We start from the raw sequence: 19,925 nt of genomic DNA, 5'->3' as shown, positions 1-19,925 counted from the left end.
CAGGAATGACTTGTGTGGTGTCCAAGAAACTGAGTATAGGCACTCACTCAAACTTACCAATAAGTTTGTATTTACAGTTAAAGTTTGATTCTGCAGTATCTAGTTTCTTCATTGAAAATATTTTTTCTCCCTATGAATATTTTTCTAAGTCCAGAACTCATTACAAAACCTTTGCATTTATTAAAGAGGCATTTTATTAAATGCTTATTTGTAGGTAAGTGTCAGGACTACAATGATGAGTAAGATGCAGCTAAAATCTTTAGTCTGACAAGTATGCATTTGTTTTTAAAAAGCTACTGCATGAAAGTAAATATTGGGCTTTGGTATGAGGAAGCATGTGCTTAAGTCTCCCAGGGAGAGAAGGCAAATGCTATTCTGAAGCAGAAGTTGTCCTTTTCTCTTAAGGCGTAGGTGTGCATTCTGGACTTTAGCAAAGCTATCACCAACACTTTTAGTACCAGGATAATTTCTGCTCGATTTTCGTTGTTGTTACTGTTATACTTAATGATAAAAATGGTGTATTAGTCAGGGTTCTCTAGAGTCACAGAACTTAATGGTAGTCTCTATGTAGTAAAGGAATTTATTGATGACTTACAGTCTGTAGTCCAACTCCCAACAAAGGTCAGCAGCAGCTGTGAATGGAAGTCCAAGGATCTAGCAGTTGCTCAGTCCCACAAGGCAAGCAGGCGAAGAAGAGAGTAAATCTTCCTTCTTCCAATGTCCTTATATAGGTCTCCAGCAAAAGGTATGGCCCAGATTAAAGGTGTGTGGCACCACACCTTTAATCCCAGATGACCTTAAATTTGTAGATCTTCCTATCTTAATCTTCTGGGATTTATAGTCACTATGCTACAAGATCTCCATGCCAAGATTCAGGTCGGAAACTTGTATCTCTCAGCCTCCAGATTAGGGCCACAGGTGAGCCTTCTAATGTATAGTTCATTTCAGATATAGTCAAGTTGACAACCAGGAATAGCCACTACAAATGGATAGTCACTCTGGGATTTCTGACATAAATTACCGACCATCTTGTTCAGCCTGTGTCTGATCAGGCAGGCCCTGTGTTCCCAGTTTACTTGAGCACCTGCCATGGAGTAGTTTGGAAACAGATTCCGGAATGCTGTATGTAGTGGTGACCCTTGTATCTTCCCTGACACCTGTGGTTATCCAGCCTGCTCAGCACTGGGTGTGCAGCATTTCTGCGGTGCAGCAAGAGATCCTGTGTCCACCCAGAGAGCTATTGGGGTTGACTCCAGGGTAGGCCAGTGGCTGTCTTCCTGAGAGTGAGGGCTCTGCCCGGTGTTTAGCACAGCTTATTGAGTAGGGCCTGTACCTCCTTTTTTTTGTAGAAGCAGGAGGGAATTTTCACTCAAGAAGAAAATACACTTTCTTCCTTCTCCCTGTGGGTACTCACTGTTGTCTCCCCGTGCGCTAGAAACAAATGTTCTTTTTAGCCGTATTGGTTTGGGAACTTTTGACAAGAACAGGGATGTGGGATGTATAAGTGACAGGAAGCTGAATCAGGTGTGTGCCCGAGACTTAACAGGCCATGCTTAGGGGTGGTGTTGGGAGGTGGAAGGAGACCTGAGAGTTGGTAGCACCTCTGTTTGCTTGGGTGACCTCACCGTGCATGTGACCAATAGCTAATTCACAATGAAGTGTGGTAAGGCCCATCCCCAGCAGCTTTCCTGTGGTTGATGGTCTTTCAGGATTGGCTGTCCAAACATAGGATAATTGCATTGAGATGTTAAATAAATTAACAAACCAAACCATTATTTTGTCAAACTCCGTTGGTACAGTTGGCCAGATGAATTGAGTATGTCAATTGTGGTCTCCTTGTTCAGTTACATCTACAAGGAAACAGCATCCTTGAGTCAAGGATAACGAGAATGCATACAACTACATGTAAATTTTGAACAGCATAGCAGAATAATTATGTAAATTGAATATGCAGTGATGAAGGTAATAGGGGGTTTGGGCTGCGTTAGTGCTGGGGCTGAATTGCCAGAGCAGTTTGTGTCTACGCCATGAAACACAACAGTGGCAATTTTGTTTTGCAAAATGCTATGTGATACCGGTTATTTCCGTCCTTGAATAAGTTAACTTGATGAATTTGTTTATACAAAAAATAATTTTCCTACAGGGGGCTGAAACAGAGGAAATGAGCAAGTGAAATAAAAAATTTAGCCTAGTAACTCCTCACCTCACTTCTTCCCTGTCACCATGAGCTGTGTCATTGCTGCCACACTGCCAGCAGACGCGTCGCAGACACGTCATCCTTTGAGTGTGAGATGAGGAAGTGACCTGCTGGTGGTCCGCATCATTCTCACACTCTTGGTAATGAGGGATGCACAGAGGTGGCGGGTGTGCAGAGCAGGTCTTCTGGTGCCCACTTGGTTCTGCTAAAAGTCTGCTAAATTTGTAGACATCCTCCACCTCAACAACCAAAATACAGTCACACGCATCTTTCCTGTGCTGGGGAAGCTACGATAGTCTGCCTAGAAGCAGCTACATGGGATGGTGGAGAAACAGGAGAAACAATTGCCCAGCATATTAGGATAAAGACACTTTGCACCCTCACAACGGGGTGAGGCTGGGGGATGGGCTACTTCTGGGCCCCCCTCCTCTGATAGAGCCATATTATTTTTTTTTCTCTTACTTGTAATATATTTTTCCTATACCTGTTTTTATTGCTCTCCCCAGGTGTCCTTATAGCTTTCAAATATTGACTGTTAATATTGAAAATAAAGCCAGGCCCTCTGTGGCTGGAGAGGATGCGTTTTGCATGCGCATGGATTCCCGGAGGATTTGCATTTTCCTTTCAGTGCTTTCTGTTGTGTGTGCATGGGCTCTATGAAGTGAGAGAGAGTTGGGAGGAAGCGCTGCCTTTGAATGACTCGTGAAGGATTTAGTGGTCCATTTAGCTACATAAAGATTCTTTGAATGCACAGAAAGAGGGGAACTGGGCCAGAGCTTGTGACTTGACTGCTGAAGCCTGAATCAAACGGAGCAATGTGAGGACCGCTAATGTAGTTTCTAGGAACACGTTTGGTTCCTTGCTCAGTTCCCCACCCCAGCTGTTAAATTTAGCAGAAATGAAAATGTTATTTTTCAATCCAGTGAAGACAGCATTTTATCTTAAACCAGAAAATAAACCTACCACTCTCATTTTTTTAAAACTACGCCAAGTACTAAGAACACATGACGTGTACTTCTTACTAGCTCCTGTAATTATCATTAACAGTAGTAGTTAATATTTATTTAGCACTTTCCTTCTGAGGAATGCATTTTCTCAATTATAATTTTACAGAGTTAGGGTGTTTTCACCCAAGAAACACTTATTCAGTCAGCAAACCCAGGTCAACTTGTGCTCTCTATTTGTAAAGCTTTCACAAAGTTAAAGCAACTCTTTAAGCAGACCTAAAAGAGGGCCAACACACATAGGATCAAACATCTTCACCGCGGTGTGGAATGAGTTAACTTCCTGGCTTCTTTTCTTTTCCTATCTTCTTGTTCCCTCTTTCCCTTTAGAACACTCTGTGCTATGATTTTAGTTTGATTCAAAACACTGGAAAGTCAGACATTGTTTTGGCTCATGGCTGCCAAAGAGGCTACACACACACATGCATGTGCATTTCAAGTGTGTAGATATAAAAAGAAGCTTGGAGCCCCTTTAGTGGCAGTGAGGAAGAAAGAAGTATGCAGGACAATCATGCTGGCTCGGCCTCTGAACCTGTCTTGCTAAGTCTCTTATTTGTCAGGACGAGTTAGAAGTGCACTGCATCTACCCACGCTGCTGTCCCAAGGCTTGCCTTCTCTTCTCAGAGCCATTAACAACGATGCAAATTCCCAGACTTTCCTTTCTCTGGGGTGGCCACCTCAGTGCCTCTACTGTAGGCCTTCCTCTCTAGTTCAAAGTAGGAGAACCGTCAGGCAGCTTGGAAAGCAAGTTCTGCCCCATTGTACTGTAAACTAGACGCAGGATGTCCCTGGCGGGAGCATCTGCCTCTTCAGTGAGCTTCAGTGGACTGGAAAGCAATGACCTACCTGCTCCTTCTTTGGTTTCTGCAGGAAAGGAGGGTGCGCCTCCCACTCCCCCACCCTTCCTCCTCTCAGTATGCCACTGAATAGCAGCAGAAGGTGAAGAGGCCAAGAGCAGAAGTGGGCAGAAGAGGGAGACTTCTCTGGAGTCTTTTTTTTTTTTTTTTTTTTGAAATCTTTCTTAAGGAGAGTGTTACAGAGGAGTGAATAGTGCTATGGTTGACTTGGCTTTGATGTTATCCCTGGGACGAAGGGGCAAAAAGGATCGCAGGCCTGAGGTGGTGGTGGTGGTATTAAAGTCCTTATTATGTTGGAGTGCTTTGGAAAAATATGAAAATGGGTACAATGCAGTGTCCATCTCCTGCTATGGAGTGATGCTTGGTGGGCTAGCCTGGGCCTAGCCAGAGTGCTCCTGGCATCACTGGATGTCAAAGAGAACCAGGCAGCTCCCTTACTGGCCTCTCAGCTGTGTGGCTTTAGCTTTGTAATGTTAGGTAAGGAAAGGTTATGAATTACGGAAAGTTAGGATCACACCACCCTTAAATGCTCATTAGATTTTATTTTATTTTATTTTTGGTCCTAAATTGTAGAGGAACAATGTAGTTCACTTCACAGTGGTCTGCCTTCCCTGTTTGGGTAGATGGTGGCAGTTTTCTCCCTTGTGCCTTTACTGTTGATCTGTCTGATTCTCATCCTGCTAATTCCACCTGATTGAAATATGGGTTGGGAACGTGCCTCTCCTGTGTCAGCCACCTTGGCACGTCAGAGAAGACAATTGTGAGCCAGGGTGACCCTCTGTGGAGTGCAGCCATAAATAAAAGTGACATCTCAGAACGTGGCACAAGTAGGTGCGCGTAGCAGCTCTGCACTAACATATCCACCACAGAGGCTTTGCATCAGCACCATGACTTATTACTGGCTTCATCCTTGATGCTGTGCTGCAAGGCTCGGCAGTGCCATGTAGCTTAAGCAGCCTGTGCTGGACCTCAGCGAGAAGCCAACGTCTTAGCTGACTGCTAGGGTGTCAGTTGAGTCCACAAAACAATGTGTAGATTTTCAGTCTTAATTCTTGACGACATGACAAACATCTTTGCTTTAGAATATGTTATTGTTAAAGATTTAGTTCTTTCAGGAAAGTTTTCTGTTGTTTTCCCCATATAAATGAGCGAATAAATGAATGAATGATGTCCTTTAGAAAATGACCAACACTATAGCAACTCTAAAGATAATAAGGTCCTGATATTACTGGCTTTAAATAACCCAGGTACTACACCAAGCAGAGCAGATGTATATGGGGAAGTTTGTTAAGACCTGACAGATGTCACAGGAGGCCAGGCAGCACTGGGCCTAACACTTCACCACCCACACATGGGTTCTCAGGCAAGGTATCTGATATTGGACTACAGTGCCTGGGAGTTTGATTGTCGAATGCAAAGATGACCCATGTATTCAAAACATGAAATCAAATTAGGCCATGAAATCCTTTCTTTAAAATGTAGTACTTGGGGATAAAGAAATGGCTTAGCAGTTAAGAGCACTGGCTGCTCTTCCAGCGGACCTGGGTTCAGTTCCCAGCACCTCTATGGTAGCTCACAACTGTCTGTAATTCAGTATCTGACACCTTAACACAGACACACATCCAGACAAAATACCAACGCACATAAAATAGAGAGGTAGATAGATGGGTAGGTATCTAGTACTTACCATATGAAGGAAGAACCTTTTCAACAATAGCTACACCTTTTAAGGCAACAAAGTACAGGCTGTTTTCTGGGTGTTTTATATAATGACTTTTATAGAATTCAATGTTAGTAGTTTTTTGTTTGTTTGTTTTGTTTTTTGTTTTTAACATCCTGTGTCATTTCTAGTAAACCCAAGTTTTTTAGGTCGCCTCCGTGGGTGACCATGTTGCCTGATCCCAGAGCAGGTGTCAGGATGTGCACTAGAGGAGAGTGTTGGTGTTACCTGCTACTCCATGTGTTCCACCCCCTTTCTCACTAGTTTATTCTGCTGTCTGTAGTTTATTACATTACTAGTTATGCTGTTGATATATTTTTGCAGTAGGACTTAAAAAAAATTTACCTTATTTTGTAGGGATGATTTTACTTTCTGATTTACTACATTTTATGCTGGTTTAATTAATCTTTTAAAAATTTTTGTGTCCCCTCTCCTCTCTTTAAGACAAAATTTCTCTGTATAACTGCCCTGGCTGGCCTGGAACTCACTCTGTAGACCAGGCTAGCCTTGAACTCACAGAGATTTTCCTGCCTCTGCCTCCAAAATGCTGGTAGTAAAGCTGTGTGCCATCATACCCAGCTTACTTTTGTGCTTTTTTTCTTTCTTTCTTTTCTTTGATTTTTCAAGACAGGGTTTCTCTGTGTAGCCCTGGCTGTCCTGGAACTCACTCTGTAGACCAGGCTGGCCTCAAACTCAGAAATCTGCCTGCCTCTGCCTCCCAAGTGCTGGGACTAAAGGTGTGTGGCACCACCGCCCAGCACTTTTGTGCTTTTTTAAAATTGATTTTCAGGCTGGTGAGATGGCTCAGCGGGGAAGAGCACCGACTGCTCTTCAGAAGGTCATGAGTTCAAATCCCAGCAACCACATGGTGGCTTACAACCACCCCTAATGAGATCTGACACCCTCTTCTGGTGCAGCTGAAGACAGCAACAGTGTACCTATATATAATAAATAAATAAATCTTTAAAAAAAAATTGATTTTCATGTGGCTTACAAAATGGGTTCCATTATGTAATTTTCACAGACACGCATTATTGTATTTGGCTCATATCTGCCCCGATTCCTCTCACATCCACTCTTTCCCTCAAACAGCAGCACCCCCTTCTAGTTTCTTATGTGTAGGGTGTGTACGTGTGTGCGTGTGTGCTTGTATATGTGTATATTGCATGGATCTAGGTTGGACGTAGGAGAGAAGTGCTCATGAGGCACTTGTCCGTGTGCCTGTAGCTTATTTTGTTTAACATGGTGTTATTTAATTCCATTAATTTTTTTCTGAAAATGGCATAATTTCATCCTTATGGCCAGATATCATTCCATTGTGTGTGTGTATGTGTGTGTGTATGTGTGTGTAATATATATCATATATAATATATAGATATACATACACACACATCTGGAAGCATCTGGGATGGTTCCATGTCTTGGCTATTATAAATACTGCTACAGTAAGTATGGATGCGCATGTTCTTTTGTGTGCTGACTTAGATTGCTTCAGGCGTGCATCCAGGAGTGGCAGAGCTGAGTTACATGGAAGTTCTATTTGCAATCTCCTGAGGAACCTGCATATTGATTTCGACTTTACATTCTCACCCAGAGTTATTAGGGTTCCCCTTGCCCACGTTCTCTCCAGCATTTGTTGGTGTTGCTCTTCATGATGACAGCCACCTAAGGAGAGAGTTGAAGTCTCAGCACAGTCCTAATCTGCATTTCCCTGATGGTGAAGGACAGGGACACTCCCTCACCCCCAACCCCTCACCCCCCACCCCGTATTTAGTAGTCAACCATTTGCAGTTCTCCTTTTGAGAACTGTTTCTTTCATTCGCTTGCCCATCTGAGTACATGCTTGTTTGGGGTTATAGATTAAAGAAATTAACAACCTCTGTCTGACACACAATTGGTGAAGATTTTCTCCCATTCTCTTGCTATCTGCTCTTTCGTTTCTTTTGCCGTATAGGAGTTTTTAATTGTATTTGTTCTCATTTGTCAGATTTTGGAATTGTCTTACACCGTTGGGGGCCTTGTCAAAGAAATCGCCATTGCATATGCCTGCATCTTGTTTTGACTGTGTCGGTTCAGTTTCAGCACTGAGAATAAAACAACAGTTCTTTACCTGTGGGTCTTGACCCCTTTGGAGAGAGTCAGTTGATCCTTTCACAGGGACCACCTATCAGGTATCCTGGATATCAGATACTTAGATTACTATTTATAACAGTAACAAAATTACAGTTATAAAGTGGCAACAAAAATGGCCACTGCAAGTCACAGCATTAACAAGATTGAGAACCCCTGCAATGAGGTCTTCGATCCATTTTGAATTAGGATTTTGTAGGGTGGATATCCCATATTCCCAGCACCACTTGTTGAAGAGGCTGTGCTTTTTCAGAGTATGTCCTTGAGACCTTTGCAAACATTAGGTACTGTAGCTGTGTAGGTTCATGTCTGGGTTCTCTATTAGGTTCCACTGGTCTAGATATATATTTGTGCCCAACTGCTTTTGTTGTTGCCACGGCTCTGTAGTACGTTTTGAGATCAGGTATTATAATATGGCCAGCAGTGCTTTTTCTGCTCTGGATTGCTTGGGAGGGGGTGGGACGTGTGTGTGTGTGTGTGTGTGTGTGTGTGTGTGTGTGTGTGTGTGCGTGCGTGCATGCGTGTTTGTAGTCACACAAGTGCGTTGCCATATGATTTTGAGATTACTTTTTCTTTTCTGAAGAATGTCATTGGAATTTTGTAGGGATTGCTTTCAGATACATAGACATTTTCTCAAGCCTGAATTCTAGCAATCTAAGCAAGTGAGGTCTTTACTTCTCGTGCCTCATTCACCATCTTCAACATCTAAAAATTGCCTTACTACATTGGTTGGGTTTATTCCTAGTTACATTTTTTTATTTTAATTAAAAAAAGTTCTTGGTAGGTGTGGTGGTACACACCTTTAATCCCAGCACTTGGGAGGCAGAGGCAGGCAGATCTCTGAGTTCGAGGCCAGCCTGGTCTACAGAAACTGTGTCTGGAAAAATAAAACAAAACAAAAATATTCTTAAAGCTATCTTGATTCCTCCACTCCAGTTCTTTCTGGGCAAATTTGTTGTCAGCACACAGAAAAGCTCCAGGTATTGGTATGCTAATTTTGTATCCTGTTACCTTGTTGAAAGTGTGTGAGTGAGAGTTTCACAGAGGAGCCTTTAGGCTCCTTGAAGACAGGCTCCTATCATGGGCTTGTAGAGGAAACTTGTACTTCTTGTGCTTGTGCGTCACTCTTTGTTTCTTTTATTTATGGATCTAGCTAAGACTTCAGATACCATAAACAAACAAACAAACACATAAGAATGGAAAGAAGATCCAGATCCAGGCACGGTTGCACATGCCTTTCATTCTAGCACTTAGGAGGCAGAGGCAGGCGGGTCACCCCAAGTACCAGGCTAGCCAGAGATACGTAGTGAGACCCCCGCCTCACCCACATACACACCACTGCTACCAAGTAAAAGAAAGAGACACTTTTGGCTTTCCCCACTTAGTAGAGCATTAGCTGTAGATTTTTCATAAAGCCTTTATTATACCAAGGTAAATTTCTTCTGTTGCTAGTTTCTGTGGTGTTTTTTTGGTTTTTTGTTTGTTTGTTTTTTAATCTGTTACTTCTTAGTGTCACTATCTAAAAACCAAGTAGTAAGAGCTCAAAGGGGTTCTGATTTTGGAAACTAGATGCGCTTTTCACCAGCGTTGAGCCCTGGTGTCCACCGAGTAGACTGTTCTGTCATGCCAGCCTGAGTCTTTAGACTTCTGACTGACCCACATCCTATGTGGCAGTTCTTACTGGTTAACTTCAGTTTATTGAAAAGTCTGTTGTTGTTGAATGCTAATCCAAGCTGTCTGGGAGCTTGGACAGGAAGACTGCTACTAGTTCAAGTCTAGCCTAGGCTACTAAGATTATGCTTGCTATGCAAGTATAGGAACCTGAGTTTGAATAGCCAGTTTGAATATAAAAGGTGGGTGTGGTTGGCATGGGCTTGTAATTGTTGCTCTGGGGAGGCAAAAACACGTGTATCCCTTGAGCTTGCTATGCAGCCAGCCTACCCAACAGCTGAGCTCCAGGTCAGGGAGAGACTGGCCATTGATCCATGGCACGCTCGCACACACACGCACACTCCCCTCCAGCATATCAGTTGTGAGAATATGCCTCAATGCCCTTCTTAAAGAAGATGGTGTAATATTTTGGAGAAGCTTGAGTCCCTAATAACGTTCCTGATTAATCTTCCTGACCTAGGTTTCAAGGTTGATATCTCCCACTGTAAGGAGAATCCTCATTAACTTACTTCATCCTTGGAGCTTGCCAGGTCGCTAGCTCCCGCCCACTGTCAGTCACCTTTATTAATTGACTTACTCCTCATCACATTTGGTTTCATGATATGGGTCCTTTTTAAAGTTTCTTCTGAGAATGAAGATCAGTAGGTTGACACTAATGACTATTTAACTGCATTCTGTTTTGCCGTAAATCAGGCTAGCCCAGGCTTTCTAATAAGCTCTGGCTCTTTGGATAAACCTTGTTTAGAAAACCTGCAATTTCTCACACAAGAGTTGGTCAACTCTGATCCACCAGCCCTCTCTTGGGCAATGGCTCCCACTCTGTGTCTATGGTCTATTTTGTCTTCAGCGAACTAGGAATCCTTCCAGAAGTGGAATCCTGAGGGTATACCCCGGCAGGACAGTGCAGCTCTGAATGTGGATGGAGTTTGTGATTGTACCTAAACATTCTCCTCCAGGCGGTGCATGCTTTTGATGGTGTTGGGTAACCATACAACTAATAAGCTGTGGGGGCCAGCACGAGTCTCTCCTGTAATAAGGTGTGAAACACGAGGCTTCAGGAGCAACAACGGCCTTTCAAATTTCCAGGGCGTCACTGGATTTATGTTTGATTTCCAGGGCTCACTAGCATGGGTAGAGGCTCTGTATCTAAGTCTGTGGGGCAGGATAAAAAATAAATCAGTATTTGTGTTTCAGTCATAATTGTTGATTAAGGAAGATAGGAGGAGATTGGACTTTTGACTTGTGTATAAAACTTATAAATGGTATTATTTTATTGTATTGCTTTTTAAAACTTCCTGTTTCCCTCAAGTTTATTCGTATTGTCACCTCATTTCACACTGTCATCCTTTGGGATTTTTCTCCTTTCTTTTTTCTTTCCTTCCTTCTTCCTTCCCTTCCCTTCCCTTCTCCTTTCCCTTTGACTTCCCTTCCACACCCTGGGCCTCATGTGTCTGAGACAAGCACGGTCAGTTCACCCAGCTCTTTAGCTCCATTACTCTGAGCTTCATAGATGGTTCATCATGAATGTAGATGGTATTCCAGCTTTTCTTTATCTTTTTAAAATATTTGTTTTTATTGTGTATGTGAGCACACCCACAGCGTGCATGTGGGATCTGAGAATAATGTAATGTGAATCCTCAGGATCAAACTCGGGGTACCAGGCTTCTGTGGCAAGCACTTTCACCCTCTGAGCCATCTTTCTGGCAGTGTCTCATAGTTGTATAGTATATTTTTAGTTTTATGGTGTGTAAGAGTTTCCCTTTTTTTCTTTTAAATAGGAAAGTATCAGCACATAGTAAAAGCTTTGTAGCTGGGCAGTGCACGCCTTTAATCCCAGCATTCGGGAGGCAGAGGGGGGCAGATCTCTTGAGTTTGAGTTTGAGTTTGAGGCCAGCCTGGTCTACAGTCTAGGACAGCAAGGACTACCTAGAGAAACCCTGTCTTGGAACACCAACCCCCGCAAAGAGCTTTGTACTTATTATTAAACTGTTTAATTAACTAGGAAAAGAAACCTAAGCAGCCTATAAGCCCATCTAAGTAGGCAGTAGGAATTCAGAGATAGTTCTTACTAGCTCATAAGATAGTGGATGAAAGATACACAGTGCTTTGATTTTAATATAACCCAGTAATGTTAACATCCATTTTTTTATGTTCTAAGTATTTACATGTGTGTGACACCTAAATAGGAATTTGAAATCATATCCCATCTAGACTATTATGTCATTCTGAAAATGTTTCTTGGAGTTCATTCCAAGATCTGTCAGCTAAGTCTTGCAGAGGAGCAGGTAGGTTTCAAGGTAGCAGAGGACAGAGGGTGTTCAGCACTCATTACATTTGCCTTTGGAGAGTGGCTGTGAGGAGCAGAAAGAAGCGGATGCGACTCTATAGGTTAAAGAGGGTGGTACCCTGGTACTGAGATTTGCAGACAGTACAGGCTGGGGATTTGATTTAAGGACTTCATCACATTTTAGGAACCTGCAGAGAGGAGTGCTGTTCCGGCTCCATCAGGATGCTGATTCAGGAGGCTGAGCAGAGTGAGAGGAAACAGGTGTGGCCTGTGTATGCATGGCTTTTCTTGTGGTCCTACTTTAGACCAAGGTACTGAGGAGGTTTCATTGCAACTGTTGGAAGTACACAAAGCTCTGTATATGCACCATGCAGCCTTCAGTGTCATAATGCTGGCTTAGGGAGTTCCTAACAATATTCTCATCCCTACAACTAGTGCAGATGTCCTGTTTGCATATTCCAGCTTTGAATATAGTTTGGAAGAAGAATGAGTATATGGCTGTATTTGGAGTCTGGCAGTAAAAGAACAGTTTGAACCTTACAGATACAAACAGAATGGTACGTGGACTCTGTTCTTTTCCCACTGGTCTCATGCTGGGAACCCTCCCCTTGGGGCGAGAGTGAAGTGACAGCAGTAACTCTTGTCATCTAGGTTGGTATGACAGGTGCTTGGTTGAAGTAGTGGTAGTGGCATAGGGTGAACGTGCCATGTGGTCATGCTGATCATCGATGGTCCTTCTGTGAATGTTGTTTAAGTGGGGTGGCCCTTGAAGCTTGTGGATTTTCTTCCTGTGTCCCACTATTGAATTGGCACTGGTGGGTCACAGAGAGCATGCACTGCCCAGACATGCTGCTTGTCCTCCAGGGGTGTGCAAAGAGTGGCCATCTCTGTCCAACAGTGTCTTGTTTATTGTCTCTTCTCATTTAAACCCACAGAAACACTAGCGATGCAGATATTAACCTCACAAGATAGGTGAAGGAATGGAGGTGCAGGAAAACTAGAAGTGGTTTATCTGGCGTCCCAGTTGGAACTGCAGCAGTTAGAGCTCAAACTGATTCCTGTCTGGTGGAAACCAGCATTCTGTAGTCCTTCAGGTAGAAGAAAAAAAATGGACTTGTATTTTACGTAGGTCAAAGCAGTTTGACTATTACACTTCCTAGAAATCCAGATTGGCTTATTCCAAAATCATAATGAGGATGATTTAATGTAAGTAATTAAATTTTGTCCTAGTTTATAAAGGGTTTGGGTGGCCACTCAAGATCCCTTCTGACTTCTTAGGATGCGTGGTCTGTGTACTGGTGGGTGGGAGAACCTGGCAGTCCCTCAGCATGAATGTCATGAATGTTGTGAGCTCTCATGAGTTTGCCTCTTTCAGTAATCAGAACTGAAAGTGCTTGCCCGGGCTGTGAGGTTTTTGTCTAAGCGTTTGGAGAGGTCCTGTCTGACTCTCAGCCATCTTGGAGGTTCCGTACAGCTCATCCTTGGATAGAGCAGATGGAAAGTCATTAGTGTTTCTGTCCCCCAGCAAATAGATGTTTCCTCAAACCTGGCTCTGGGCACTAATCAGACCGTCAGCCTTTGCTCCTGCAGGATGCCACTTGCAAGGCCCGAAACCCCACAAACTTGAACTCCATCCTCCGCTCTGGTTGATCGAGGTCACCATGGAAAGCAGGCACCGCCAGCTCAGTTTACCTGGCAGTGGTTCAGCTCTTTGACAGACCTACCTCTGATTTAAACAAATTCGAGAAATATGTAAAGTTTTGGAAGCAGTTTTGCACTGATTTGATAAAAGAAACCACAAAACACTGCAGCGCAGGTGTTGAGAATGTTTGAAAGCTGATTGAGGGAAGCAGATGGCTTCAGTCAGTGGCATCCAGCCAAAAGAGCAGGTGCTGGTCATGTGACCGCTGGTTACCAGGGTAATCTGATTGCTCTTGGCGTGCAGATGAAAGGAAAGGGGCCCAGTGTTCAGCTGTAGTATTGTATAATTTGTGGCAGTTAGAGCGGAAATAAATGCTGGAAATGGAGCCTCATGGTAGGGGAGACTTCTGTCAGTGTGTAGCGTAAACACCAGGACACTCTCCTCAGGAACTGCTGCATGAATTTTTTAATTTAAAAAATATTCTGCTGTCTGTGGATCTCTGACTTAGTCACACCACCTCTTTTCTTTCTTTTTTTTTTTTTTAAATAAAATCAGTTTTTGAAATGTAACTGCTATTTGTGATCTTCTTAGATTGTTTTCAGTTGTTTCCTGATGTAGCTGTTTGCTATGCTAAAATGCTCATGTATGAAAATAAGCTCTGAGTATGTAAAAACAACAAGTTTAAGATGATCAAAACCGTATTAGTGGAGAAAGGTGCCATAGGTGTGTGCTAGAAACACTGTTGAGCCATTTTAGGAGGGGTTAACATGACCCATCTGTGTGCGACTCATTGGCTGCTTCGGCCTCTTCCTAGTGACTTAGCAATGTCTTCCCTAGTGCTTCTCTCAGTGAGCTTCTCTGGGACTTTATAACATTTAGTAAATGGAGGGGTTTGAAATCTTTAGTTTGTCAAGCTTCTTAGAGTGTGAGGCTCCCTAGAAAATCTTTGCTGGTGTTCAGATCATTTTCTGTGTTTTGTACAAAACAAATGGTCATTGATGTTAGGAAGTCTTGTGTCCAGAGTGTAGATTAGAGGGAACACTGAGTGTTTGCTCTAAAAGTACTGTGAGGAAGGGGTTTTGGGGGTGGGGATAACCCAAGAATTTTATTTTCCTCAAGAGTGTATTCATGTGTTTTGCCTTATCATTCAAACCTACTGGTGTTTCTCAGGAACATGGAAAGTGAGTGTCAGTTATTGGTGAGACACAAACACACATTTATAATTTCAAAGACTTTAGTTTTTGGTAGAAATGCTAATTGTGGAGCTGGTGTGGCCTCAGTGGTAGAGAGAGCCCTTGCCCAGCATGTTCAGTTGCTAGCACTGGGGGAAAAAAGGTCAGGTGTGATTATCCCTCCAAAATGCTTAGCACCAAAAGAAAATTTACTCATAAACAAGAACACTGAATCAAATAAAATTATTTATTTCTAGGAACTGAATTTTTAGTAAGCACTTGTAAATGGAATATTAAAAAAGTCCACTATTACTGGTCACCATAGGTCTTAAAAATGACTGTGTAAAAGTCTGTGCCAGAGAAATAAGGATATAGTCATTAGATGGAATTTTTTCTTTGGATAGAAAATTTGTCTCTACCCGACTTTTTAGCAAAGAAACGTCTTAGGTTTTTATCACAGCTTGGTATGTCAGCAGGGACTTGGCAGGACTATGTGAAGTGGCCAAGGTTCTATATTCAGTTCTGTTTCATTGGGTGAGAAATTTGCTGAAGGTCATCAATTATAAGTTTTGTTGTCAAACCTTAATTAGGAGTACCGTCTAATGAAAAACGCCCAACACCCATCGACCTGGCCTTTGCCACCACTCTTTATTAACAGAAAGAGAAGGTTTGGGGCATGCGGGAAAACACACCAAAAGTGTACACTAAGTGATGTACTTTGAATTCTAGTAATAAGAAACCGGATTCAGACACAAGTGCTTTGAAGAAAAAGGTCAACAAAGGAAAAACAGAAGGTTCTGAGAATTCAGACTTGGACAAAACACCCCCACCATCCCCTGCCCCTGAAGAGGACGAAGACCCAGGTGTCCAGGTAATACCATTACCCTTTCTGGGCTCCAGCTGGGGTGTGGGGTAACCTAGCACTCAAGGTTCCCCAGCTTCATTGTCAGGTGTGTGCGCAATGCCCTTATTGTTGTCTGGAACATTATATCTATAGTGAAGAGAGCCAGGGCCCACAGAAACTCGGCTCACTCCAGAGCATCCTGAGCTTTGAGATTACTAACGCAAAGAGCTACCCTTTATCTCCATGAATGTATGTTTTGATGTTTATGCTGTCTTAAGCATTTTTAGCATTGCTATTATATCGCTTCATTTAAAGTGTCATTCACGCTTAATTTTTTTTTCTAAAATTGTTTTTTGTCAGTTTTTATTTGATTTCTTCCTCTCCCTCCTCTGTGTGTGTGTGTGTGTGTGTGTGTGTGTGTGTGTGTGTGTGTGCTTGTGTGCACATTCATGTGAAGGCAAGAGGCCACCCTCAGGTGTCATTCTTTAGGAGCCAACCACTGTGTGTTTTTGAGAGAGGATCCCTCACTGTTGTGGATTAGTGAAGCATGGTAGCTTTGGCTGGCCTGTGAGCCCGAGCTCTTTTCTCCACTTCCCTAATGCTGGAATTGTGAGCATGTCTCTCCATGCCTAACTTTTTGTTTTAAGGAGCAAAGCCGAGGGCTCTTGCTTAAAAGGCAAGCACTCCACTGACGGAGCTATTTCTCCTGCCCTCTTTTTATTTTATTTTTTTTGTAATAAAAACAAAACATACTTTGTAGCTTATTGATATTAGATGATCAGAGATGTGGTATATTCATGATAGAATTTTGATGAACAAGTCAATGATGTTCCAGATGGTAACTTTGCCAACTGGTTCAGTGTTAGATTCTCCTGAGCTCTAAAAAGTAAACAGTTGGAATTTGGGTTCTTGTGTGTGAAGCTCATTGCCTTCACTATTTGGACTGACAGAGGACTCAAAAGTACCCATGACAGTTGTGAATTATTTCCTTGACAGGTTCCCTGGAAGCATGCCAGTCTGGTCCTCTGGGATGGCTGGGAATGTGGCTTTTGCAAGTGACATCTGAATTATTGGGGAGCAGTTACTGTTGAGTCCCATTGGAATAGGCAGCCAGTCCTGAGGGACCAGTTGGGCTTCCTCTGACCTGTAATATACTCTCAGGTCTTCCTACCCCATAATAGACCCAAGGGCCTGTAATATGTGGCCCCTTACAGAGAACTCCAGCTTTAGTACTGCATTCTTCTTGAGTAGAGCAGCCTGGAAGAAGGACCCGAGAGAGTAGAATGGTTGAAGATGGTTGTGATCCACCATGTGGATGCAGGGGTTCGAACCTGGGTCCTCCACAAACACAACAAGTGCTCTCAACCACTGCGCCATTTCTCCTCTTAAAAGTTGCTTAAGGACTTTGAAACTAAAAATTTTTAATGAAATTTATTATATCCTTGAGGTTGTTTTGTCTTAATTTGTGCTTAAAGTGGGGGCTTTACAACAGGAATATTTGGACAATTAAGAATTATTCTCACAGGCCAGATGTGGTGGCACATGCCTTTAATCCCAGCACTTGCCAGTTTGAGGCCACCCTAGTCCACATAGCAAGTTCCAGGCCAGCCAGAGCTACCAAAGGAGACCCTGTCTCAAAACAAAAGGATTCTTTCCAGTTCTGACTAAAGAACTACAGTTTGGGGTGGGATTTTTCCCTCCTCTCCCCTTTTCTTTCCACTCTTCTCCTTGCCTTGAGTCCACTTCCTACCTCTTTTCCTCCTGCATTTCAGGTACAGAAAAGCGCTTAGCAGTTCAAACCAAGCTCGGTGCTTCTGTCTAGCTGCCCCAGAATAACAGTTCTGCACTCAGTAGCCAAAGCCAGGCAGCTGCAGAGACCGCCTGCCTGGAAAGCTGTCTTCCTGGTGCCTGCGACAGGAAGTGATGACGCAGGCTGCTTGTTTGCTCCGCCCCTTCTGGTGGTGCATCTGTGAGGGGCTTGGAGGGAAAAGATTCGCATGCTCTGGTTGGTCATCAGAAGTAAATGACATGTTAACTCTGACTCTTTCTCAAGGTGCGGCCACAGCAAGGCCACATTTTAGTTTTCTCCTCAGGACACGCTGATTTTTAACCAAAAGTGTCTTTATAAAACAGGTTAAATCACATCATTCTCAGGCTGTGAGGTGGTGTGGTGTGTTGGTCTTACCCTGAGAGATCACAGTGTCTGCCATGTCTTCTTCATATGTATGATGAACATTTTGCTTGCCCCCATCCTAATGCTGGGCTGTAAAATTGATGAAACTTTAAAAAGCAGCAGAACCAATTTTTAGAAAAATGTTTGTGTTCAGTATTCCTCAGCGATGTCATTATCCTTTGATTATAAATTTCGATTTTTCACTTTTTATTTCTTTAAAAAGAAATTTATTTCTTTGAAAAGGATTTTTCTTTTAGGACTGAAATTACAGTGTTCTGCGCCCCCACCCCCCATTCTGTCTCTTCATTCAGAACCTTATACCTAGCAGCACTTGCATTTCTTTAGATTTTTTTTTCTGTTAGCAGAAGCATGCACAGGTATCTTCTTCTTGAGTATTTCTCAAGAAGTAGAGAAGTAAAATGCTGCTCATTGTGCCTAAGCAGCAGACCTCTTCATTTTCAGAGGTTTCTTGACCATCTGCACATCCAGATAGAGAAACACTTCGCATTTGTCTTAAGTTGAATCAGAAGCTACTTTTGCTGTCATGTAATTTGCTTTCATTCATTGCTTTACCATGGACAGATTTCCAGACACATCATGTAGCTTGTAGAAGTAGAGCTGGTCACAGTCTTCACACAGCTGCCTTGTCCGGCAAGGCTTCGCTGGGTTGCGTTTGACCACAGCATGAACATAAGCGTTTTGCCAACAGCCGTGCTAATTACCAAGCTTTGACATTTTAAGCTGCATGGTAAAGAGTTGTATTAAAACCATAACTGCCAGGCATAGTGGCACACAGCTTTCATCCAAGCGTATGGTAGACAGAGGCAGGCAGATCTCTTGGGAGTTGGAACCCAGCTTCATTTAATTGTGAATTTCAGGCCAGTCCTGGCTACGTAGTGAAAATCTGTCTGCAGATAAGCAAACCAACAAAAACACCACCCTACTTATCAGAGCCACTCAGTATGAGTTGTGCGTTCAGTTCTCACTTCTCTCCCTCGTTCTCCAGGACTAGGAATTGAACACGGGACTCTGTGCTTGCTTACTGAGTGCTTATCCCTGAGGTGTGCACCCCCAGCCCCGCATTGTTTCTTTTAGGCCCCCGAGGCATTGGAGTACCTTGAGAAATAACAGTATAACCATTTTTATTAACCTTTATAGCCTGTAAGAGTACTTTCTAGTGCACTGTTGCTGGTGGACTCTCTGCATTAAATTTTCAGTCATACAAAAATAGAGCAGAGTGTGCTAGACTTCCATAGGTCCACTGTGCACTGCTGGTGTTGCCACTGCCCTCAGTGGAGAGGCCAAGTGAGTGACGTGGTTTGCTGTACCCGTGTGTTCTTGATGAAGGGACTGCTATTTGGAGCAGCAGAGTTACAAGGTCCCAGGATCCCAGCTCTCCAGTTTATGGTTGTCACAATGGTCTTTTCCTTCGATGTTCAGGATGAAAATTGCCAGTTTTTCTTTAAGATTTAAAAAACAACAACAACAACAACAAAAAAAAAAAAAACAAAAAGAAAAAGAAAAACGGTCTTACTACTGTGTACCATATTATAGAGCTCCAAAGCCTGCCCTGTAAACACTCACTCTGTTGTGCTTCTGTTGTAGAAGAGGCGGTCCAGCAGGCAGGTGAAGAGGAAGCGATACACTGAAGATTTGGAGTTCAAGATTTCTGATGAGGAGGCAGATGATGCAGATGCTGCTGGGAGAGACTCCCCATCCAACACCTCGCAGTCAGAGCAGCAGGTTGGCAGCCAGGCTTGCGCCGTTTCATATGGACTTTCCAGGTGGACTGGAAATTGTATACCTGGAAGTGGGGCAGTGTTCCGCTAACGCTGTCTGATGTGTTGTGGGAAATTCATTGTTTAGTAGTATCTTTAAAAGCCCTGCTCGCTCAAGTTTATTTTTATACAAGGCTATGATATGTAATTTGACAGTTTTGGAGAATTAATGGTCTCCGTTGAGGAAGAGTCTGAGCGCTGATCTTACCTCTGAGAGTAGCTCAGTGCTGTAGCTCCTGGAACTGTAATAAACCACTCACGCTCATCTCCTGCTGCTTGGCACCATCAGAACTCCTTTATAAAATTACTGCCTTGGAGTACCCAGCAGGGCACATTTTATTTTCTGGGCATTGTAAATGATGGATAAAATAGTTTGTATGTAGTGCAGGCAGTAACAGAATTGATTATTGCAAAGATTTTATTTATTCTTTTTTTTTTTTTTTTTTTTTT

At 43.0% G+C, this 19,925-nt stretch overlaps 1 protein-coding gene across 9 annotated transcripts in view; it reads left to right on the top strand.

The window, feature by feature from the left end:
- Chd7 (chromodomain helicase DNA binding protein 7) overlaps positions 1-19,925 on the top strand; it is a 181,525-nt gene that overhangs the window by 100,646 nt on the left and 60,954 nt on the right. For all 9 annotated transcript variants that reach the window (XM_031366666.1, XM_031366675.1, XM_031366672.1 and 6 more), the window contains 2 exons: positions 15,410-15,551; positions 19,303-19,440. In XM_031366666.1, coding sequence (XP_031222526.1) covers positions 15,410-15,551; positions 19,303-19,440 — 280 coding nt within the window. The remainder of the gene's footprint in view (positions 1-15,409; positions 15,552-19,302; positions 19,441-19,925) is intronic.

This window comes from Mastomys coucha, unplaced genomic scaffold, assembly GCF_008632895.1.
Source record: "Mastomys coucha isolate ucsf_1 unplaced genomic scaffold, UCSF_Mcou_1 pScaffold14, whole genome shotgun sequence".
Classification (NCBI taxonomy): domain Eukaryota; kingdom Metazoa; phylum Chordata; class Mammalia; order Rodentia; family Muridae; genus Mastomys; species Mastomys coucha.
Note: the sequence above shows the minus strand (reverse complement) of the source record. Positions and strands in the feature narration are given on the sequence as shown.